General features: G+C 44.0%; 1 protein-coding gene and 1 non-coding gene across 2 annotated transcripts in view; one reads left to right on the plus strand and one right to left on the minus strand.

Moving 5' to 3' along the window:
• Positions 1-4,849: 4,849 nt before the first annotated feature.
• The window catches only part of COX7B (Cytochrome c oxidase subunit 7B), a 39,830-nt gene continuing 20,030 nt past the window's right edge, over positions 4,850-24,649 (minus strand). Inside the window, exons 2-3 of the mRNA XM_080267531.1 lie at positions 22,824-22,984; positions 4,850-5,113 (exon numbers count right to left, since the gene is read on the minus strand). Coding sequence (XP_080123657.1) covers positions 5,060-5,113; positions 22,824-22,984 — 215 coding nt within the window. The 3' untranslated portion in view covers positions 4,850-5,059. The remainder of the gene's footprint in view (positions 5,114-22,823; positions 22,985-24,649) is intronic.
• Positions 6,781-6,899, plus strand: LOC145393574 (5S ribosomal RNA). Its single transcript, XR_013896204.1, has one exon. It is a non-coding gene; the product is annotated as a 5S ribosomal RNA (ribosomal RNA).

Here is a 24,649-nt window from a genome sequence, read left to right on the forward strand (position 1 = left end):
CAACCGGTGTTGTGGCAATAGCCGGGCGTATCCATCGAGCGCCTTCTCCCTGCCCTTGAAAAGACGGTTGGAGAGCAGTCTCCGTCAGCACTGTGGCAATAGCCGGGCATATCCATTGGACACCTTCTCCCCATCGTCAGGAACTAGGCCAGAGAGCAGCCTCGGTCTGAGCTGTGGCAGTAGCCGGGCGTATCCATCGGATGCCTTCTCCCTGCCTCCAACACAACGGCCGGAGTGCAGCCTCTGTCTGAGCTGTGGCAATAGCCAGGCGTATCCATCAGGCGCTTACTCCCCGCCGTCAGGGTCTGTAGCAACAGGTGGGTCGGCTCCAGGCCGCTCTCCCCCTGCCCATAACCAGGCTCCTGCAGAGGGCGGCACCTCCCGCCCTGACCGCCACCTTGGTGGCGAAGTGAGATGTCCGTCGCCCTGCCCCTCAGTATCCGAGGGCGACTCTTGCTCCATTTCAGGGGAACCTCAAGAGACCAAGGCGGGCGAGACATCCCTGAGGGCCAGTGTCCTGTCGGTGCAGCCCCAGGTGTTGTCGGACTCCCCCAGGATGAGAGGCTGCAAGTCGCCTCTGACAGCCTCCTCCCGACGGCGAGACCGCAACCCCCAGAGACGGCAGGCCTCCCCTGGTGCCTGTCGCAGCAGCTGAGCCTCCCCAGACATTGGTGGCCGCAGCCCCTTCCTGACGGCCGCGATAGCTGTGCGTTCAGGGCACCGCCCCCAGCCCCGAGCCTCCCCAGGTCCTCTCCCAGAACCCCCGACAACGACGAAGGGCCAGTGCCAAGCTGTGTGCCTGTTGGTCCTCTACGGCCCCAGCCCCGAGAGCCTGGCCCCCTGTCGGGCTGTAGCGGCTAGGGAGCTGCCCCCCACACCACCGGCCCATTGTTCCCGGACTCATTGCAACCTGACGGACCACCAGCCTCTATACTACTTACCAGGTGGCCCTCCTCCTACGCCAGGCCGCCACTTGGAACTCCTGTCGTAACGGGCCCTGTCCTCCCCTCCGTCAGAAACTGTGAGTTATAGATCCTCCCTTTATATTCCCTCAGTGTGACCAGCCCCCGCCCCACAGTGGACCCTCCCCGTGATCCCCCCCCAAAGAACGTGTAACTCTTCCCCAGTGTGCTCACCCTCCCCTTATAAATTCTAGTGTACAGTCACTACTCATTTTACGATGGGGTTACGTCAGGTCATACCTTCTTGTATACCGATTTTATCGTAAATCGGGACACTGAAACTCATTATAAAAGGGGGATTACATCAACTCAACTTCCCAAAGTCAACTAACCAAGACTGAACCATAAATGACAACCCAAGTTCATTCCTTCCTGTGTTGGTCCAAGTCGTTCCCCCCGGGGATGGGGGACAGCCTGTGGTTACAGGCACTAGTGGTCAGCTTCTGAGTCAGACAGGTACAGGTTAGGGGGAGGGGAATCCGGCCCATACCTGCACCAACCTTAGCACTGGGACCCATACCTGCACCAACCATAGCACTCGGGCCTACACTGGCACTGACTGTACCACTGGGCACACAAATCCACAGTACATGTACTGTAGTATGATGTTTGGCTGAGAGGTGACGATAACATGGTGGCACACATGAACAAGTTGAAAAGACAGGGCTTTCAAGGGGTGCCGGGACCTGAACCAGTACACTGCCTGCACGCCGGGGCCGCCATCTTGCCTGAGACAAGCGACGGTCACCTCGCGTGTGCCTGGAGCTTTCCGATGGCAAAATCGTTATAGCGGGAAATTTATTGTAAATCGAATTTTGGGGTGGAACATTTCTATTATTGTTGTAGCAAATTATCGTAAGCCGAATCATCGTAAAGTGAGTAATGACTGTACCATATTACTCAAAGTGCTATTACGCAGAGTGCTCGACATACCCACATGGTTCAGTTCCCATCCCCCCTACCGTGACTGATATTTCCCCAGTGTCACCTTCCCCACGGAACAGCAGACGTCAGTGTAACCCGCACCCGTGGACTCCCACTAACTCCCCTCCCTCTCTCCATTCCCACCAAGTGACTGCAGTGTGAGACCATATATATATATATATATATATATATATATATATATATATATATATATATATATATTCCCTTATATGTGACGCGGTATGGACTAAGTTAGCTAAGGCTTCGTCTATGTGATGCTGTGATGCGAACATATTATATTAGCTTGGCTTTCGTCTCTGTGACGCGGACACCTAGGCTTAAAGTTGAGTATATATATTGTCATCTCTATTGTGCTGGAGACACTGAGCTCTGTTGTGCACATGTCATGTGCCTGAATATTTCAATGGAATACTCACTGTGATACTGTATGGACATTGTAAAATTACTCAGGTGCGATCCCGTATTAGATGAGCTGAACTAGGAATTGAGTGTGATCCTTCCAACTGCTATATTGTACCATTGTATCCATCTGGCTTTGATCACGGAATAATGTATGTATGTATTCTTTTTTAATAGATAAGTGTACTGTTTGACCCAAGGTGTTTGTGTTTTTCCCTTCTTCGCTGACCCTGACCCGGTCTGGAACAAAGAACCCCACACTGTACCGTACCTAGGACCGAGAACTCGGGACCTAAAATACGCTATATAACAAAAATGATTTAGTGACCATTTTTGGTGACTTGTGCCAGCACTTCTCCATAACTTCCTTGCCTTATAATAACCCAAAATGGCCATGGCCATAACTGTTCTTTTCAGAATAACAAGTGAAGTTCCTATATTTTATTTCTATGGTGGGATGAAGAGGTTAAGAGGGTGGTGGAGGAAAAAAGGAAGATGTGACGAGTGGTTACAGGGGTTCAGTTGAAATATGAAATGAATCTTTAAGATTAAAAAGCATGTAAAGAGACTAGTGAAGAGGAAAAAGGAGGTAAATGATGATCTAGGAAGAAAAATTAAAGCAAATCACTCTGCAAATTGGAATTTATTCTGGAAAGAGGTGCGTAAGTGACAGTGGAGAGAAACGTTATGAAGGATGTACCGGGTAAGTGGTAGATTATTAACCCATGGGGAAGAAGTGAGGACCAGATGGGAAGAATCTTTTGAAAGTCTGATGAATGGGAATGGTGAGCAAAACAACTGGAACACGATTGGTTTTGGGGGTGAACAAAGAAGGAATGCAGTGCCAGGAAACGTCACATTCGCAGAGGCGAAGAACGCTGTGAAGCAGCTGAAAAATGGTAAAGCAGCTGCGGTTGATGAGGTGTGTGCAGAGATAAGTGTAGTAGAGACAGCAGAATGAAGTGCTTGTAGGAGATATGTGAGAGGGCATGGATGAGAGAAGCTGTGACCATAGAGCAGAAAAAGGCAGTGATTGTACCCCTGTACAAAAATAAAGGTGAGCGAAGTGAGTGCAAGAATTATCATGGCATAAGTCTAATGAGTGTGGTTGGGAAGGTATATGGAAGAATTATTATAAAGTAAGAGATCAGAAATACTAGTGAGTGATGAAAAGGGTGGCTTTAGGAGCGGCAGAGGATGTGTAGATTAAATATTTGTAGTAAGACAGATGGTGGAGGTGTGTGTGACCAGAACTAAGGTGTTAATGGCATTTATGGATCTGGAAAAAGCATACCGGTACGACAAAGTTGACAGAGAAGGACTGTGGGAGGTTTTGCACATGTAAGGTGTAGATGGTAAGCTGCTAGGTGCCGTCAAGAGTTTTTATGATGGTAGTGTTTAAGGGTAAATGGGCATCTAAGTGATTGGCTCAAGATCAGTGTGGGCGTGCAACAAGGTTGTGTGATGTCCCCATGGTTGTTCAGTATACATATGTTTGGGGTGATGAGAGAAGTAAAAATGCGAGTAATGGAGAGGAATGACGCTGGTAATGAATGGTGATGGATGGAATATCTCAAATTTGTTGTATGCTGATGATGCACTGCTACTAGCAAATACTGGACAAGAGCTTGGTAGACTAATGCTGAGTTTTGTAGATGTCTGTGAACTTTGTGCTTTGAGTGTAAATGTAGAAACGAGTAAAGTGATGGTTATCGAGAGAGAAAGTGACTCCTAGTGTGATGTTACAGTGAATGGAGAGAGACTAGAATTGGTGAGAGGGTTCAAATGCCTGGGTTCAGTGACAGAAAAAGAGAGGAAAATGTGCAAAAAATTGGAAAGTAGAGTGACACAAGGAAGGAAAGTAACTAACATACAGATGTGAGACTATGGTGTGACATGAAAAAGTCAAGAGTTACAGCAGTGGAGATGGGACTGCTGAGGAATGTACCGGTACATGGAGTACAGAGTGTGGATAGGATACGGAATAATGTGATTCATGAAAGATGTGGAGTGAGGAAGTCTGCGGACACCAGAATTGAACAAAGTGTGCCGAGATGGTTTGGTCATGTGGAGAGAAAGGATGACAGTAGAGTGGTGAAAAAGGAATATCTGAGCAAATTTGAAGGAGTTGAGGTAGGCCAAGAAAAAGGTGGAGGGATATTGTGGATGACTGTGTGAGGAAGAAAGGTACAGAAGTTGGTGGGGCTAAGGAAATGACAAAAGAACAAGCTGGCTGAATGAATTTTGTGCAAAGAAGCGTACAACCAGAGATTTGGCACCCCTTTTACCATGACAGCATTCGGACTGAGTCTATCAGATAGGTATATGTGAAGCTACGGAACGTGGTGAAATTTTTTTGTACTATCCGATGGAGCCAGGATTCCGTGGGCTTGAATGATGAGTGAATGGAAGCATGGCCCATTGAACTGGGCAAGTTTAGGCTGTCTGGAAGTTGCTACTCCTCACCCAGCCCTACTGTGGGAAAGGAGATCCAGATGATGATGATGATAACAAACATAAAGGGGAATATAAACATAAACCACTATACTGTATAGCTTTTATTTATAATAAAACCATGGAATGAAATAAATTATGCAAAACTGCTTTATCAATACAATATTTACAAAAATGATCAAGTCACCATGGGAGCCATTCCTGCATGCAGTTCCATGTGTGATGGAGGCCTCTTTACATCAATGTTGCCAGCTACTCCCATGAGTAAGGTCCAATGGCTATGTGTAGGTAATGCTAGACTATTTGCCAAGTTTCGGTCCAAAGCCAAATACAATAAGTCCAGACTCCTTGGCCTGAAAAAAAAAAAAAAAAAATTAGATGAAACAATAATCTGCTTTATCATAAAGTGGAGCACAAGTTTGCTTCAATAATAATGGTATAGTAGTCATCCATTATTTCTCAGTTTCTATTTAGCCAGACTCAGTTGTTTGTGGGTTTCTGAATACTCAAAATACACCTGTTTACAGTGTACGAGGTCTGTTCAAAAAGTATCTGACCTTAGCTTTTAAAAAAAAAAAAATATATAGCTAACCTGTTGAGCTAGGACACTAATCCCCCTCAAATTAGGTCCCTTCTGACTTGACACACGTAGCCTAGCATTCCTTCCACTGCATGAAACATTTTTCAAAGTTGGTTTATGGTATCTCCTGCAGGTGCTTCGCCGCACTCGTCATGATCTCTTTGTTTATCTCAAATCGGGAACCCTTTACATGTGAGTGCATTTCATCTTGTTGCAGACCTGTCATGCCTTTTCTTTTTTTTTTCCCCGATGCAACCCTGCATGCTTTCACTGGAATGACTGTGCTTTGGTTTCTGGGTCGTACTCATGCACCTAAGTCTCAACTCCAGTGATAACAGCCTTGAGAGTGTCTGGATCGCAATTTGCACACTCCAACGTGTAAAGTTCATCCGAGAGAAGAGATTGCGATGACTGTGATGAAGCATCTGCAGGAGATACTGAGAACAGACCTTGAAAAATGTTCCAGGCGGTGGAAAGAATGCTGGGCTACATGTGTCAAGTCAGAAAGGGCCTACTTTGAGCAGGATTAGTGTCCTAGATCAACAGGTTAGCTAATTATTTTGGGGGGACTAAGGTCAGATACAGAGACCTCATATTCTGTGATGATTTAACATCCTTGTGTTGTTAAATGATTATTCAACAACTTGGTGTTGTTAAATAATCTGATTATAAATATTAAACATTTAGTCTGAAACATTTGGTGATTCCTTCAGGTACTACAAAGGGTTTTTAAGTTAATCACCAAGTTAACTTACAATTGTGGGGATTCTTATGGATGAGTTTTCATTATCTGTGGAAATTCACTATTTGTAGGTGTTTGTATTCCCTACCATCCATCAAAAATGGGGGATGAATGTACACCACAGGACAAAACAAACAGAAACCCAGTCACTACAGAGGTAGTGGGCCATTTCCAGCTGATATGTTGAACCGTGGGGAGGTATGGGAATGGTTGCTGGGAGAGGGTTAGAAGCTCAGTTAGAGCCCCCACAAACTCCTGAAAGAAGTCAGTGTTCGCCGGATCACTAAATAGCATGGGGTCACTATCCACTAAGAGTTGGTGAACCTTCCTTAAAAAAAAACTCCTATTGGGATTATTATTCATGCATAACGCATTATACCAGTGCCAGTAATATATTCATCTTAGATAATTTACTGATGCTCTAAATGAGATTTCCACTGAAAAGTTCTTCATAGAGTTTACTAAAAGCCATGAAAGCTTATTGTGCATGTCTGCATTCAGCACATTTTAACAAGTGTTATGAATCTTAGTTGCTGGAAAAATTTATCACAGTTTCCAAAGATCGTAATCTTTCATTTGGTAAATACTGACATGATTCTATCCATTATACAATTACAATAACAGTAAGAATTGTACAACCGAAATCTTACGGGGTCAAGATCGGTGACTGGAATTTTTAAAGGCATGATATTCCTCTTGCCAACGGCCATGCCACGTTGAGTACACCGCTTCCCATCCGATCAGCGAAGTTAAGCAACGTTGGGTCTGGTTAGTACTTGGATGGGTGACCGCCTGGGAACACCAGATGCTGTTGGCATCCCTACGTCAAGTGGGGTTGGTGGAGGATTAGTGCCCCTCCCTGTAAAACAATTAACTCTAAGCCCTTGGCCACCCCATTTGGGATACATGGCGTCTGGCAATGGATGGATGGATGGATATTCCTCTTGCTCTGAGGGAACATCTCAGTCCAGCTACAGTCCATTTTTCCACATATTTTAGCTGCGCAGTGGACCATGGCACTATATTTTCCGAATTCATCGGCTAATTTCAAAAGACGTGGGTGTCAGGTGTGGTGTATACACATCATTAGCGCCGCCCTGGGCTCCCAGCCGCAGGCACTCAAATTACGTGGCGCTACCCTTGAGAAAATCCCTCCATATGAGCTCAGTGGGTTCATACAATCTTCGATTGTTTAAGTACCATATTTCCTTCATTTGTTATGTACGATACAATTCTGTTATACCCATTTACCATTTTTCCTAACAGATGTACTTCCAACACCTAAAAACGTGACAGTGATCAATACTCAGGCAACATATTAGTAATCGAATGTAGACTGTCCGTAAACGGAGACTGACAAAACTGACAACCTACCATTTCTATTATATTATGATAAAGAAGCCATTTCTTCTCCAGTATTATTTGTAAATAAATCAATAAACATCCTATTTTCAGTACAGTTACACAAAAAATGTATAACAGGGGGTAATTCAAGTTGACCACACTTTTGCATTTTACATTAAGTTATGTGGCGAGTGGTGACATCTTTTTCCAATTTGTGGGGGCTCCCATTAAGGAGGCAGTGGTACCTGCGGGACTAGTGGGGTTAGAGGGCATAAGAAAAATGGCAGGAGAAGGTGAACTGAGGTTACTGGTATGGGGGTTCACAATTGGTGGCCAGCTGGCATAGCAGATAGTTTCCATCCATTACTTTAACCTAATGATGGCAGCCATTGCATCACATACGCATGTGACATATTGGTGAGGATGTTAAAGTTACTGGGAGCAAAGAGTGTGTGATGCAACAAAAATTATTGATATGTGACATAATGATGAAGGAGTGGGTGGTGAAGAAGGGGACCTGTGCATCCAGGAGGTATATATGGAAGCTGGAAAAACAAACAGCATGGGATGCCTTCTATGGCAAGATGAGTAGAGTGGCACCTGAGCGGAAAGCTGTTGAAAGAAGTGTTAATGAGCAGTATAAGAGCTCTCAACAACAATCTCTTGAAAGTTACTGAATCAGTGTGTGGATGGACAAGGGACCCTCCAAGACATAAGGTAACATGGTGGTAGGATGAGGGCATAGACGCCACAATTAAGGAGAAAAGAAGACTTCCCAGGAATGGAAAAGGGATGGTAACAGAGAGGAATACATGGCTGACAGGCATAGGGCTAGAAAGGAGATACAAAGGGCAAAATCTGAGTCTCAGACTTATGCTGGACAACCTAAATAGTGCTGAAATGAATAATGTCGTATTTAAGATAGCAAATAAGATGAAGACGGAAAACAGGGATATCAGAGGTTAGCAGCGTGATGAATGATAAAGGAAAGGTTGTGGTGGACACTGAGGATATTCAAGACACTTTGAAAAAGCATTATGACTGGTTGCTGAATGAGGAGTTTGGCTGCAACAGGGAAAGATTGGAGTCAGCTGATCCAGTGTCTGGCCCTTGGCCTTTGATTGATGCTGCTACTGCAAACAGGACAATAGGCAGGATGCAGTTGGGGGATGCAGCAGGTGTGTCTGGGTTAACTGCTGAAATTTTACCAGGTGATACAGGAGTGGGTTTATTTACAGAGTTGACAAATCTGATTACAGTATATTTGAATGTGTTGTTCCAGATGACCAACTGAAGAGTTGACAAACCTGATTACTGTATATATTAGTGTGCTGTTCCAGATGACCAACTGAAGAGTTAGATTGTAACTGTGTATAAGGGGAAGGGTGATGCCCTACGAAAAGTGATTTAAAGGGGCACAAAACTTTTGGACCAGATAATGTGGGTAATGGAGACAGTCCTCAAAGGTATGATATAGGACAGAATGAATAGTGATGAGATGTGGCTTAGATTTACGCCAGGCAACGGGACCACTGATTCATTGTCCGGTAGCTTCAGGAAACATATATAGGAAAGAAAAGGAAGCTTACTTTGTTTCTGCTGATCTGGAGAAAGCTTTTAACAGAGTCCCTAGGGAAGTGGTGAAGTGGAAATGAGAATGCTTGGAATTGAGTGTGGCTGGTTAGAGTGGATATGGTTATGTACGTGGGTGCTTTCACCCAGGTGAGAGTGAATGGAGATCTAAGTGACGACTTTATGTGAACTATGGCAGGGCGGGAAAGGAGGTCTGGATAATGATGATGATGACCAGCGGTCAGTATTAAGCATCTTATTGTCTGTCATGGTGCACGTGGCTCTCTCACACGACTTCAAGGATGTATGCTCATGACTTTTGTGTCGACTACAGAGAATTATAGGGAGGCGAAGGAAAGATATAGGAAGTGGAGAGACAGAATGGGGCTCAAAGATCTGAGAGTAAATGGGGCTAAAACAGAAGTGATGAAATCTAGGGTTGGTGGCAGTACTGTCTATGCAGAGGAAGTGTGGTCATGTGCATTTTGCCACATCTGTATGGGAAGTAACTCCATCTTGCATAATGTTTGTGATAAATGGGTGCATACGGAATACAGTGGTATCGGAGGTAAGTTGCAAAATAATGCTGATTTCATGTGTGCGGTGTGACGGGGAGAGCATAAGGAGATTGTCAGGCATGAAAGGATTAATCTGGCTGGAGAGTCCCTTAAGTGTATAGAAGAGTTTTGTTATTTAGGAGACATATTACATGCTAAAGACAGAGCTGAAGCTAGCTCTGTGGCTACGGTATGGAGTGGTTGAAGTTCAGCGAGTTGTTCCCCCTCCAAACACAGAGGTCTCTCCCTCCATGCTAAAGGGTCTTTGTATGCCACATGTGTTAGCGTAATGTTGTATGGTAGTAAGACCTGGGCAGTAATGGAAGAAGATATTCATAGGCTCAAATGTAAAGAAATGAAAATGATTAGATGGACATGTAGTGCATTCTTGAATATGAGGCCTGGGGGCTAGGAATGACACTGAAGAGGAGTTGAGAGGAAGGACAGGACTTGTATGTATTTCTAGTGTGATGTGGAGGGGTATATTGTGATGGCTTGGGCAGGCTGTGAGGATGGAGGATGACAACAGGGTGCAGAAGGCGAGAATTCAGTATGTTAGGGGTACGGCTGTGGGGGGGGGGGAGAAGGGGGGGGGGACCTGAGACAAAGTCACACTGCGAACTCAGGGATAAAGGACTGAATAAGGATGTTGCCAGAGATCAAGCAACGTGGAGAGCCATCTTTAGGCGACCAAGGCCAACACATGCAAGCATGTTGGAGCCTTTATAAGCAATACAAATGACATGATTAGGTGTTCACAAAGTGAATCCCTGAGCAAACTACAGTCCAGCCTCATTATACGACTTCTCATCATGTACTTAATCATTACAACGATAATTCAGAAGTTTTTTCCTGTCTCGGCATAACGTAAAAAACTTAATCGTAGTTTTGCTAGAACAATATTTTCGACGGGCCACCTCCATGAATCTCGTGTGGACACGATGATGCACATAAGTCACGATGGCCGTTAAGTGTTTACATTGGCTGTGACCGTCTGCCTTTTGTTCTATTTGTGCATGAAAGGACACAGAAACACCACTGCTATCACCAAGGAGCAGAGCAAGCAGTAAACAAATTGTGCAGTGTGGAACATTAACTTAAGTGATACCTTTGTGTGCATATACTGAAATTTGTGACCTGGATATCATGTCAACTTTATTAACACTGCCTCCTCATAATGGGTTTCTAGTCAGCTGACTGAGCCAAGATGCTCATCCAGTGTTTACATTCTCTGAAACTGCCTTTCTGTTCAATTTTATGCATGAAAAGCCACTGAAATACCATTGCTATTGCCAAGGAGCAGTGCTAGTGCTTTACAAATAGTGCAGTGCGTGATATTAAGTGGTAGGTGGTGGTAACCATCATCCATTCACTTGACTGGTGCTGCCTACATCTTCCTTCACTTTATCATTCTTTTTCTGTGTTTGCCCTCCTCTTTTCTGATTTCTCCCATCTCTCCTGTCGCTTTTTATTACTCTTCTTTCCTTTTCAGGTGACTTTACATTAAGTGACAAGCCAAATGGTTTCCTGTATGCTACAAAACCATTTACAACGCTGGGTGGTAACCATACAAAAACTCATGTGTGTTCCTCATATGTCAACAAGTGGTTTGGTGGAGGGTTAGTGCCCCTCCCTGTAAAACAACTAGCTCAAACAGCCACCCCTTACAGGATTATGGCGTCTGGCTATAGACAGACAGATAAGACACCAAACACTGAAACTTGTGACATGGAAATCCTGTCAACCTTACTGACACTGATTCCTCATAATGGGTCTCTAGTCAGCTGACTGAGCCAAGATGACTGTCCAGCATTTACATTCACTGCAATCATCTGCCTTTTGTTTATTTTGTACATGCAAGGCCACTGACATATTACTGTTATTGCCACATAACTGCAAATGCTTAACAAATAGTGCAGTGTGTGATACTAATATCTTTTTGTGCAGAGCGATCATCCAGGCCCTCAAGCTATCTCCTAGCCTGGGGGGGGGGGGGCCCGCGGTGACAACTTAAATTGGCATAGGACGAAATTCAGGCGAGTGGCTTTTATTTATTTATTCATCCATCCATCCATCATCCAATCCTATGTTACCCCATGAGGAGTGTAGGAGACGAGGGCTTGGCAAATTGGTCCTGACATTTATGATGAGGGTGACCAGCCTCACTCATCCCTGAGTGGCATTATGTGAGCAATAAACCCCAACCACCCCTTGGATATAAACCTACACAGGCTCAATCCGAATGGGATGTCTTAATTACCCACTAAAACACCAAGTGCCATAATTTGGTTGTATGGTCACCACCCACCATAGTAAATGGTTTCCTGGTGTACAGGAAACCATTTGGCTTGTCACTCACTGTAGAGTCACCCATAGGCAGAAGGAAAAGGAAAGAATGAAGGAAAGAAAGACAGAAGAGGGAGTGCAAAGTTGCCCGCGGGCAGAAGGAAGAGGAATGAATGAAGGAAAGACAGAAGAGGAAGGAAGGAAGAGAGGAATAGGCAGACACCCAAAGCAGCACTACATCAAGTGAGTGAATGGTGAGCACCCCCATCTACCATCATATTTATTTATCTATTTTTTTTTTAAGGCTTTGCAGCCAAGGTCACCCTAAATCCACTGAACCCATGTTCTATCTACTCGTTATGTGATAAATCATTATTCATAGGTCTACACCTGATGCAATCCTACTGCATAACAAGGTCGGACTGTACTAGAGTGACACTTGCTTGCACGTGAAAGGATTTTTACCCTGCCTTGGAAATTTAATCCTGCTATGCTTGCATCTATAAATCTCGGTAAACATGGGTTATACACCTGGGCTAGGCTGGAAATTACAATAAATCCTCACTACAACAAACTACCGTATATGCTGATGTATAAGTCGACATTTTAACCCCTACAAGACAGGTATCTGCATGTGCTGTCCGAGAGCACTAGGGCCGAAAGACGGGTGTCCGCATATGTGGTCAAGTTCCCCCACCCCCACCCCCCTACCACCAAACCCAACCCCCAATCCCATACCCCCCTACTCACCCCCCCAACCACACTCCCACCATCCCTACCCCCTGCCCCATCCTCCTCCACCCCCACACCCCCCATCACCACCCCCTCCCCCCCCACAAACCTCCCACCATATCACACCCGTCGATTATCCCCATCCTAAGCGTGTCAAAACATTCTGATGCCGGTCTTTTAGGGGTTAAGTGTGAAAAAAAAATTCAAAAACTAGGGGTCGACAAATACGCCAAGCATAAAGTTGTAGATACATGGCAGAGACGAAAATAAGGCCGTGGCACATACCAAAGGAGGGAAGTTACACTACCAGCAGGCCTACAGCCATACGGTAGCCTACTAATTCTATCATGCTGGTCCACAACTTTTGTGAGATCCAAGTTTTATATAAAGCACTACTTCTTACCTGGATAATTTTTGTAGCCTAGACAAAGTTCTAATAAAAACAAGTCATGGTTACCGGTAATTACCAGTGTTTACTCCTAAAATGTGAGGAGTATCCTTTGCCATGCACCCTTCCACGAACGTAAACAAAAACCAATTGGGTAATGGCTACTCGAGACAGTGAATCTGACATGATAATAAAGTAGGCTTTCCATGGATAGAGACGATATGCATTTCGAACAGATTTGCTATGGTGATTGATTGAACACCATATTTGTAACAGGAGGAGGATGTAGCACGGGCTGAACAGGGTGGTACTCCCGAGGGGAATGGGAATGCTGGTGATAGGGAGAGCTGGAGCTCCTGTTTCACTACCTACCTAACCATCCCCCTTTGCTGACTTTTTCAGTGTGACAGTAACAAGGAGAGTAGACCAGCATACTCTCCCAAACATTTCCTCAAACTATCTTATGCACTACACCACATGCGCTTAACATATCACACAACGTATCCCACTATGTTACAGGGGTTGAAGCCAGCAAGGGCATGTGGCCAGAAAACTTTGCCCCCACTACCTAGTGGCAGACTTTTTTTTTTTTTTTTTTTTTTTTTTTTTTTTTTTGGGGGGGGGGGATGCAACTGGGGTTCCGCCGGCATAGATTATGGGTCCAGGGCGAGATGGGGCTCAAACCTGTGTTAGAGGGTACAGGGCATTGCGGTTCCCAGGCTGCCGCTTCCACCCAATAGAGAGGGGTCCGAATCTGGGAGTAGCGCCCCAGGAGGCGGCCCTATCAGTGGGTGTATAATGGAAAGGCAGTTGCAGTGCCAAGGTGCACTTGGAGGGTGTCCCTGCAGCTGTCCTGGCTGGGTGCCCCAAGGCCACTACCACAACCACTGGTAAGCTGGTGGGCTAGGGGTCCCAGATCCACTGCCTGGACCTAGGCCTGTGCAGTGAGTGGATCCTGTGGTATGTCTGCCCCCCCTTTATTATTACAGACCATGACTAAATACAAGAATAAGATTTAAAGCAAGCCTGAAGACATTAAATCACCCAGGGGAATGTAGGAAGTTTGAGGGGAAGAGCAGGGGAAGTCATTGAGGCACTCAGTAGGAGGTGGGTGGATGTTGCATGTTTGCAGGAAGTCCAGTACAGGAGTGGATCAGCCAGAAAAACTGTTGGGAAGGATTGCTACAGTAAGTTGTTTTGGCAGGGGGGGACAGACGGATATAGGGGCGTGGGTGTGTTGGTTGCAGAGAAATGGGTGGAATACATTATGAATGTTATGAGAGTAAGCGATAGGATGTTGATAGTGAAAATTTTGTTTGGTGGAATGATGACTGCAATTACATCAGCATATGTTCCACAGGCAGGCTTGGATGAGGTAGAGGAGGATAGATTTTGGGATGACTTAATACATATAGCAGGTGGTACGGGAGATGATGAGGTAGTGGTTTTGGGAGGGGACTTAAATGGTCATGTAGGTGAAGCAGTTCAAGATTATGAAGGAGTACATAGGGGATGTGCATATGGTATATGAAATGCAGAAGGGGAAAGGATACTCGAGTTTGGGAAGGCAATGAACATGACTGTGTGCAACACACATTTTAGGAAAAGAAAGAATAGGTTGATCACATACGAGTCCGGGGGAAATAGCAGTCAGACAGATTATTTTCTGGTCAGGAGGGCTGATAGGAGGTTAGTGAGGGACGTTAAAGTTATAGGATGCAAGGAGTGTGTGCAGCAGCACATACTATCGATGTGTGATATGGTGCTTAGAGTGACGAAAAAGGGAACTTACGAACCTAGGAGGAAAATATGGAAGCTGGAAAATGAAGTAGTACTGGATGCCTTCTACAGCGAGGTGAGGAAAGTGGTGGCTGGACAAGGAGCTGTAGACAGGGGCGTTAATGAACAGTACAGAGCCCTCAAGAACAATCTCTAGAGTTACTGATGCAATATGCAGTTGGACAAGAGGCCCACCAAGACATAAAGTAACTTGATGATGGGATGAGGGTGTAGATGCTGCAGTTAAGGAGAAAAGAAGGCTTTTCTGGGAATGGAAGAAGGGTGGTAACAAGGAGGAATACTTGGCTGCCAAGCGTAGGGCTAGAAGAGAGGTATACAGGGCAAAGTCTGAGTCAAAGAGATTTTACTTGATAACCTACATCATGTGGAATGGAAGAATATGATATTTAAGGTGGGAAATCAGATGAGGAGAGATAATCGGGATATTACAGGTGAGCAGTGTGTGAAGAATGATGAAGGAAAGGTAGTGGTGAACAGAGGGGATATTAAAGATGCATGGAGAGAGCAATATAGCTGGTTGTTGAATGAGGAGTCTGACTGGGACAGGGAAGGTCTGGAGCCAGCAGATCCAGTGTTTAGCCCTTGGCTTTTGATTAACGTTGCTACTGTGTGCGAGGCAATAGACAGGATGCTGGTGGGGAAGGCAGCAGGTGTGTCTGGGTTGACTGCTGAAATGCTGAAGGCCTCAGGAGATATAGGGGTGAGGTTAGTCACTGACCTGATAAATAGGATTATATATGAGTGTGTTGTCCCAGATGATTGGCTTAAGTGTGTAATTGTAAATGTGTACAAAGGGAAGGGTGATGCCCTGGAAACAGAAAATTATAAGGGTATAAAGCTTTTTGATCAGATAACGAAGGTAGTGGAGAGAGTTCTACATGGTATGATTTGAGAAAGAGTGAATATTGATGAGATGCAGTTTGGGTTTATGCCAGGCAGGGGGACCACTGATGCCACATTCATCGTTCGACAGCTTCAGGAAAAATATATTGGAAAGAGAGATCTGTATTTTGTTTCTGTTGCTTTGGAAAAGGCATTTGACAGAGTCCCTAGAGAGGTTTGGGCAATGAGAAAGCTTGGGTTGGAGGAGTGGCTGGTTAGGGTGGTTATGGCCATGTATGTGGGTGCTCACACCCAAGTAAGAGTGAATGGAGATTTGAGTGATGAGTTTTCCGTTAATGTTGGTATGCATCAGGGGTCAGTTTTGAGTCCCATGTTGTTTATGATGGTACTTGAAGCCCTCTCATGTGACTTCAGAAATGGACTCCCGTGGGAGATGATGTATGCTGATGATTTAGTGTTGACTGCAGAGAATGAAAGGGAGGCGGAGAAAAGTTTTAGGAAGTGAAGAGATGGTATGGGGCACAAGGGCTTATGGATAAATGCAGATAAAACAAAAGTCATGATATCTAGGGTTGGTGGCAGTACAGTCAAAGAAGAGGGAAGAGTGGCCATGTGCAATTTGCAAAAGGGTGTGGGAAGTAATTCCATCTTGTGCACTGTTTGTGATAAATGGGTGCACAAGACATGTAGTGGTGTTAGAGGTGGACTGTGAGATAATGCTGATTATATGTGTGCGGCGTTTCGGGGAGAGCAGGTGGAAAGTTTCAGGCGTGAAAGGATTGAGCTTGCTGGTGAGTCTCTTGAGTGTGTGGAAGTGTTTTGTTATTTGGGAGACATGGTATGGTATATGCTGGAGGTGAGGCTGGGGCTAGCTCTGTGGCAAGAGTGAGGAGTGGTTGGAAGAAATTCAGGGAGGTGTTGCCTCTCCTGACACTGAGAGGGCTCGCCCTATGTGCTAAGGAGTCTTTGCATGCAGCATGTGTTAAGAGTGTGATGCTGTATGGTAGAGAGACCTGGGCAGTAAAGGAAGAGGATATTCAGAGGCTCACACATACAGAAATGACAATGATTAGGTGTATATGCAGTGCATCCCTGTGTGTAAGGCATGGGGGGGCTGGGTTTAAGATGGAAGAGTTGAGTGGTACGATGAGACTGGAGTGTATTGGTGTTGTGATGAGGAGGGTAGATTGAGATGGTTTGGGCATCTTGAGAGGATAGGGGATGATAATTGGTGCAGAAGGTAAGAAGTGTTAACATTTGGGGCGGGGTTGCGAGGGGCAGACCGAGAAAGATGTGGGAGGAGGTCATTAAGTGTGACTCAGGGATAAGGGACCGAACAGGGAGGCTGCCACAGATCAAGCAGCGTGGAGAGCCGCCATAAGGTGACCAAGGCCGAAACATGCAAGCATGTTGAAGCCTACAAAAACGAAATGAAACGAACGTATTGAAAATTCTAATCAAATAACTGAAAATTTTATATTTCCGCTAACAAAGATAATAAACTATAGAATGAAAGACAAGCTGTGGAAAAATCTTGCACTGTATTGGACTTTGTTAGTACAACATGTCTGGTGCTTGTAAACTTCAGCTGTTTTGGCTCTGAAGATGTCAGTTATCTGGTGGTTAACAAACAAATTCAAAGAGTCTGATGGAAGTGGTGCCGCCTTATTTTAAGGGTCGACTTATCCAGCGAATACAGGCCTAAACCTGAATTCCACCTCAGAATTTTATGGATCGACTTATATGCCAGCATATACAGTAACTTGGGGGGAAGCCAGGTTTGGTAAAGCTGAAAATTTGTTAAGCTGTGGGTCCCCACTCAGGGGAGAACTCAAGCACATGTTTGAAAACTCTGTAAATGAGTAAATATTATAGTGTACAGTGAACTCTCACATTTGGTGAATTCACTTTTGGCAATGGGATGGGACTGTACACAACACTCTAATTTGGTGACAGAAATCTCACATTTGGCAAGTTGTTTATAATAAAAATATACTGTAACTGTATTCTATAATACTGTCAAAACGTTCTGGAAACGTTTTGATATCAGACAGGCTGTCAACTTTATGGTAAATGCCTGGCATAAAATTAAAAATGCTATCATTATGCAAGGGCGGGCACCATTTCTCCCCCACCTCATCACGGACGGTGCTGACAGTGACATGGACACCCAGACACAGCATCAGTGGAAGGAACAGCTCATGTATGAAGTGGTAGATGCAGCAAGAAGTGTTGCAGGATTTAATGAAGTTAATGAAGAACAGCTGGGTGAGATGACAGAGTCTTCATACAACACGAGATAGGTTATGCAGAATCTCGTGCAAAATCAATTTTGCGCAAAAATGTGACATATGTTTACATGTAAAACAGGGGGTTAGGTTCTAGGAGCCTCATGTTTTTCATTAAAAATATATTTAAAGCTAGATTATTACAAATACATCTTCCCTAAGACACCTAAGATAGTGCGTTCACATACGACCTCACCGACTGGACACATCAATGCACAGCTACAGCATTCTAAACTAACCTAACCAATTAAGTTTTGCCCCCTAATACTCCCCATAAAAATTTTAATCACCAAGGATTGCCACTAAGCCTCTTGAAAGTCCTCATTACAAATCAAGGAAAAAATTGACCTAGACAACACGTGAATAATGGCTGCCCAGCATCACGCATATTTCATCACAGATCACTGTTGGTGCTCAAAAAAAAAAAAAAAAAAAAATGCAGTGTGAAACTTTTTAAAAGCCATTAGTCTAAAAAAAAAAAAAAAAAAAAAAAAAAAAAAGCAATATAGAAGTCGTCAGCATGGAGTGACTGAGTATCTCACTTCTCAGATAAACATGAATGCAGTAATCATGAATAATATACATGTCAGCCAAGCAGTATTATCTGTTTGACAGTATAATTCATAAGAACTGGACTCACATAATTATCTTACCGAACTATTTATGTCAACAAATGGTGTCTTCACGTATTGTAAGACCCAAATTTTCTTGACCACAGACAGTCAGTTCATAACAAAGATTGAGCACAAAGCCCTTTTTTTTTTTTTTTTTCACACTCATTGCACTAAAGGCAAATACAGTGGAACCTCGGTTCTCGAACGTCTCTCATGTCGAACAAATCGGACCTCGACCAAAAAATTCAAGAAATTTTTGCTCCAGAGGTCGACCAAAATATCGGAACCCGACCAACCTGAACGTAGCCAAACGAAGGGAAGCTGGCCAACCGACAGTCACGTGTCCACCTTTGTTGTTCGTCAACATGGTCGTCCTGCTGTGCTTCACATTTTTCTTGATTCAGTGCAGTATTAGCCCCTAATAATGGCTCCAAAGAAAGCAAGTTCATCCAGTATGGCTACTGGCAGTGAAAAGAGGAAAGTAGTGCGGAAAATAATTGAAGAAGTGGAAAAATTATTGCTTATCTTCATCAATGAGAAACAGTTAGCAGGAGACAGTGTTAGTAAGTATATAATTTGTGAAAAGGCAAGAGAAATACACAGTCACCTCATAAAGGAAAGCACTGGTACCAATGCTGAAACTTAAACAGGTAAGCATCTGGGGTCTTGGAACGGATTAAAATGATTTACATTATTTCTTATGGGGAAAATTAGTTCGGTCCTCGACCAATTCGGTCCTGGAACAGCCTTCCAGAACGGATTGTGTTCGAGGACCGAGGTTCTACTGTACATGAATTTTACTGCTCCTTCATCATTAACTTTCTTTTTCCAACAAAGAAAACTATCCACTAATGCATCCACGCACCATACACCATGTGTACATCAAGCCCATTATTCTCCTATCTTAAGTATTTCTGTTTTGTATTGTTTCTTGGCTAAAATAAATTAAATTGAATCATGTTGTGTGTGTTTATCACATGATTTACACCCAGTACTGTTATAATATAGGTGGAAAATCAGTCCAATCATGCATGCCCAGAAACAATTTATTTTTTTCCCGTTAGTGTTATTCAGTTCAGATTTGGCGAATTCCAGTTTGGCGAGTTTTTTTTTCGCACCTATTACTCGCCAAATGTGAGAGTTCACTGCAATACCCATTTTTCATTTTCATCATAAATGTCAGGACCAACTTGCCTAGCTCCGGGCTCCTACACTCCTCATGGGTCAGCATTGGCTTGGATGATGGATGGATGGATGGATGAATACCCATTTTACACTAACCTGGCCAATAATATTGTCCTTTAATAACTTATTTCACATCTCTGTCATAGCACTTCTTCATGACTAGTACAGTATTACTATAATCTGTTACTAAAACTTAGCGGTCGCGACCCATTTAACGACCATTGTTCAGTACAGGTACAGTATAGCTAAAAACCAATTCAGTGGGTTTGGAGCGCTCAGAATGGTCACATGATATGCTCTGTTTAATGAACATTGTTCAGTAAGGCCAGAATAAGTTCGATGCTCCATGTAATGACCATTGTTTGGTATAGCTAGCAAAAGTTCGATGCTCCATGTACTGACCATTGTTCGGTACAGCCTGCTAAAGCTCGGTGGGCTCTGAGGTGTTGGTTAAATCTGAAATCCATTGTATCAAGATTTGTTATACAGTACTGCAGTTACTTCCTTTTTAAGTGAACATGAGATTTCTAGCTGCATTTTGGTCAGAAATGACCAGTGCTTCCCAGTTCCCCCCACTCAAAAATCCACACTCCCATCAGTTTCCCATTTTGCTGGGATGTGGGGGGGAGGGGGAGAGGGAGGTAACAAAGAGGAATACTTGGCTGCCAAGCATAAGGCTAGAAAAGAGGTTTACAGGGTGAAGTCTGAGTCAGAGACTTTTACTTGATAACCTAAATCGTGTGGAAAGGAAGAATATGTTATTTAAGGTGGCGAATCAGATGAAGAGGAAGAATAGGGATATCATGGATGAGCAGTGTGTGAAGAATGATGAAGGATGGGTAGTGGTGATTAGTGGGGATATTAAAGATGCATGGAGACAGCATTACAGCAGGATGTTGAATGATGAGTTTGACTGGGACAGGGAAGGTTTGAAGCCTCAGATCCAGTGTTTGGCCCTTGGCCTTTGACTGACGCTGCTACCACGAGCAGGGCAATAGGCAGGAAGCAGGTGGGGAAGGCAGCATGTATGTCTGGGTTGAGTGTTGAAATGTTGAATGCATCACGTGATACAGGAGTGAGGTTAGTCACCGACCTGAAAAACACGTTTATATATGAGTTTGTTGTCCTATATGACTGGCTGAAGAGTGTAAATGCGTACACAAGGAAGGGTTTTGCCCTAGATTGACGAAATTATAGAGGCATAAAACTTTTAGACTAGATAATGAAGGTAATGGAGACAGTTCTAGAAGGTATGAACAGAGAAAATTACTGTAATATTGATGATATGCAGTTTGGGTTTATGCCAGGCAAAGGGACCACTGATGCCATATTCATTGTTCCACAGCTTCAGGAAAAATATCTGGGAAGGAAAAGAGAACTGTACTTGTACTTTGTTTTTGTTGATTTGGTGAAGGCCTTTGACAGAGTCCCTGGAGAGGTGGTGAAGTGGGCAATGAGAAAGCTTGGGATCACTGAGTGGCTGGTTAGGGTGGTTATGGCCATGTATGTGAATGCTCGCACCCAGGTAAGGGTGAATGGAGATTGAGTGATGAGTGTTCTGTTAATGTAGGTGTGCACCAGGGGTCAGTTTTGAGCCCATTGTTTATCATGGTACTTGCAGCCCTCTCACGTGACTTCAGAAATGGACTCCCATGGGAGATGTTGCATGCTGATAATTTGGTGTTGATTGCAGAGAATGAAAGGGAGGCAGAGGAAACATTTAGGAAGTGGAGAGATGGTATGGGGAACAAGGGCTTAAGAGTAAATGCAGAAAAAAAATGATGGTATCTAGGGCAGTACTGTCAAAAAAGACGGAGAGTGGCCATGTACGATTTGCCACAAAGGCGTGGGAAGTAATTCCATTTTGAGTAGTGTCTGTGATAAGTGGGTGCATAAGAGATGTAGTGGTATTAAAGGTAGACTGCGAAATAATGCTGATTTCATGTGTGCAGTGTGTCAGGGAGAGCAGGTGGGGATTGTCAGGCATGAAGGATTGAGCTTGCTGGTGGGTCTCTTGAGTGTGTGGAAGGTCTGTTATTTGGTAGACAGGGCTGGAGGTAGGGCTGGAGCTAGTTCTGTGGCTAGACTGAGGAGTGGTTGGAAGAAGTTCAGGGAGCTGTTGCCTCTCCTGACATTGAGAGGGCTCTCCCTCCATGCTACAAGACTGTTGTATGCAGCATGTGTTAGGAGTGTAATGCTGTATGGTAGTGAGACCTGGGCAGTAAAGGAAAAGGATATTCACTAGCTCAAATGTACAGAAATGACAATGATCAGGTGGATGTGCAGTGTGTCCCTAAGTGTGAGGCCTGGGGGATGTCTAGGTTTACGATGGAAGTGTTGAGGGGTAGGATGGAACTAAAGTGTATTGGTGTCGTGATGAGGAGAGGTAGACTGAGATGGTTTGTGCATGTGGAAAGGATGAGGGATGATACTTGGGTGCAAAAAATGATAAGTGTTAATGCTGAGGGTAGGGTTGCAAGAGGCAGACCAAAAAAGACCTGGGACGAGGTTATTGAGTGTAATTGCAGCGATAATGGACTGAACAGGGAAGCTGCCAGAGATCAAGCAGCATGGAGAGCCACCTTAAGGTGACTATAGCTGATGCATGCAAGCATGTTGGAGCCTTCAAAAATGAAACAAAGTTACATGAAAAGAAGAAAAAAAAATCAGTACTGTCAAAAAGAATACAAAGTTACAAGGAAAAAAAAAAATCAGTGCTGTCAAAAAGAATGACTGCCAAAAATGAAAATAATTACCTACATCTGTAGGCATGGAAGCAACTGTACAGTATAAGGAAACTGTAGGGAATGCATGACTCATTTCTCCTGCCAGTAATTGCAGATGACATCAAAGAAACAATGGACTAGACTACAGAAAACTATGAATATACACAAAAACTACAGCTGTATCATATAAGCTACATAACTTCATCAGTGTTAAAGTAAGGAAAGTGCAAATTTGGTGTAAGAACTTAAATGGACATATAAATGGAACAGTGTAATGTGCCATGCATTTGGACACTTATGACAGCTACAGCAATAATAGGTGCAACTTTGGTGTAATAATTTCACTGGACTGACTGCACACTGACAAACAGAACAGTACAATGAGGTTATGTATCAGGACACTTACAAAAGCTAGAGTACCACCAGCAACAAGAATCCCTGCCAGAAGCTGAAGATTGTACTTGCGCTGCTTCTGAGCATAAGCATCTTTCCATGACCCCTGAGGTACTGGTAGCTCAGCCATGGTGGGTGGCTTGAAGTTGGTAATTGTTGCCATGCCACGTGCACCTGCACAAACAAAATACTGTATTACAACACATATCAGCCTGAGTCAAGTCTGACCCCTTCAATCTGGTGATTACAAGTAAGCAAGTGCAGCAAAGTCATGTTTACTCTACGTTCAGCTGAGAGATGAGCGGCCCGACACGACCTGGCCAGGTCCAACTGCAATGGTTTCAGAGGCTAATAACTTTTCTACCATGTGAGATAGTAGAGAGATTCTTCCAGCAGGTAGTAGATACATTCAATAAATTTTGTTTTTAGCTCCATATAACTCATGAGACCAAAGAAACCTCTTGGAATCTCACCTTTCCAAGGGAATGTACCGAGGGCTTCAACTGACATTACACTATGAAATCAATAATAATGATAATGAAAAAAAAAAAGTTCATGTTCATGTTGTAACACTATGTATTCTTGCATGGATTCTAACAATTAAATTAAATTTCAGAGTTATTTAAGAGGAGCCTGTGGAGTCACATGGAGAGACAGGCTGACGAATGAGGATATAAAGGAGCGTTGTGGTGTTGATGTGGATGTGATAGGAAGCGTTATGAGGAACACACTGAGGTGGTTTGGCCATGTGGAGAGGATGGAGGGTCAAAGACTGACGAAGAGAGTGTATGTGAGTGAGGTGGAGGGGGAAAGAGGGAGGGGGAGGCCGAGGATGAGATGGAGAGATGGGGTGGAGAGGTATCTGAGAGAGGGGGGTGTGAGTTGGGAGCAGGGGAGTGAAATGGCAGGGGACAGGGCGACTTGGAGGCGATTTGTTTGTGGCCACCCCAAACGGGATTGAGGCGTCTGGCAATAGATAGATAGATAGATAGATAGAAATTTCAGATATTAAGCTCATAATTTTACACGGACATTTTTTTTCAACGTTTTGGGTGATGAAATTAGCAAGGGTAATCACCCCATTACTGGGTTTTATCATTCGATGAATAGCCAAGCATTTACCGATGCAGGTCATTGACATGGCAAGTTGGGACCAGAGAAATGAACACTGCACATGTGATAAATGCTAGTGTGTCTTGCTATACGCACATCCAGCACCCGGCATACTTATGGGTTGTCGAAACACGTGCTACCTCCTTTTGCAGAAATGCACTGAGCCACTGTATACTGAAATGTTCTTGCTGGTTACTATGGAAACCACCTTACTAAAAACTCTCTATTTAAATTCGGGACAAACAAACTTGGCGGCTCCACTTTTCTTCCACTCACTCGCTCGTCATGCACTCACAAAGCGCACTTTACTAGCGTACTGTATTTTTCTGATTTACTGCTGATACTTCCAGACAATTCTGTTTAGACTTCATAAGACCTCTTCAACAGAACATACAGAAAATATTAGTCACAGCTGACTTCTAGTCTGAAAAGTTTCACGGCTCAAGAAAATAGTCTGGTGGTGGGATGAGAGTGTAGAAACTGCTGTTAAGGAGAAAAGAAGGCTCTTCCTGGAATGGAAGTAGGGTGGTAACGGAGGAGAATACTTGGCTGCCAAGTGTAGGATTAGAAAACAGGTTAACAGGGTGAAGTCTGAGTCTCAAAGACTTTTACTTAATAACCTAAATTGTATGGAATGGAAGATTATGATATTTAAGGTGGCAAATCAGATGAAGTGGGAGAATAGGCATATCATAGGTGAGGAGTGTACAAATGATGAAGAAAAGG

Source organism: Coenobita brevimanus, chromosome 24 (genome assembly GCF_032717465.1).
Source record: "Coenobita brevimanus isolate Jiangsu-jjx chromosome 24, ASM3271746v2, whole genome shotgun sequence".
In the NCBI taxonomy this organism is placed as follows: Eukaryota; Metazoa; Arthropoda; class Malacostraca; order Decapoda; family Coenobitidae; genus Coenobita; species Coenobita brevimanus.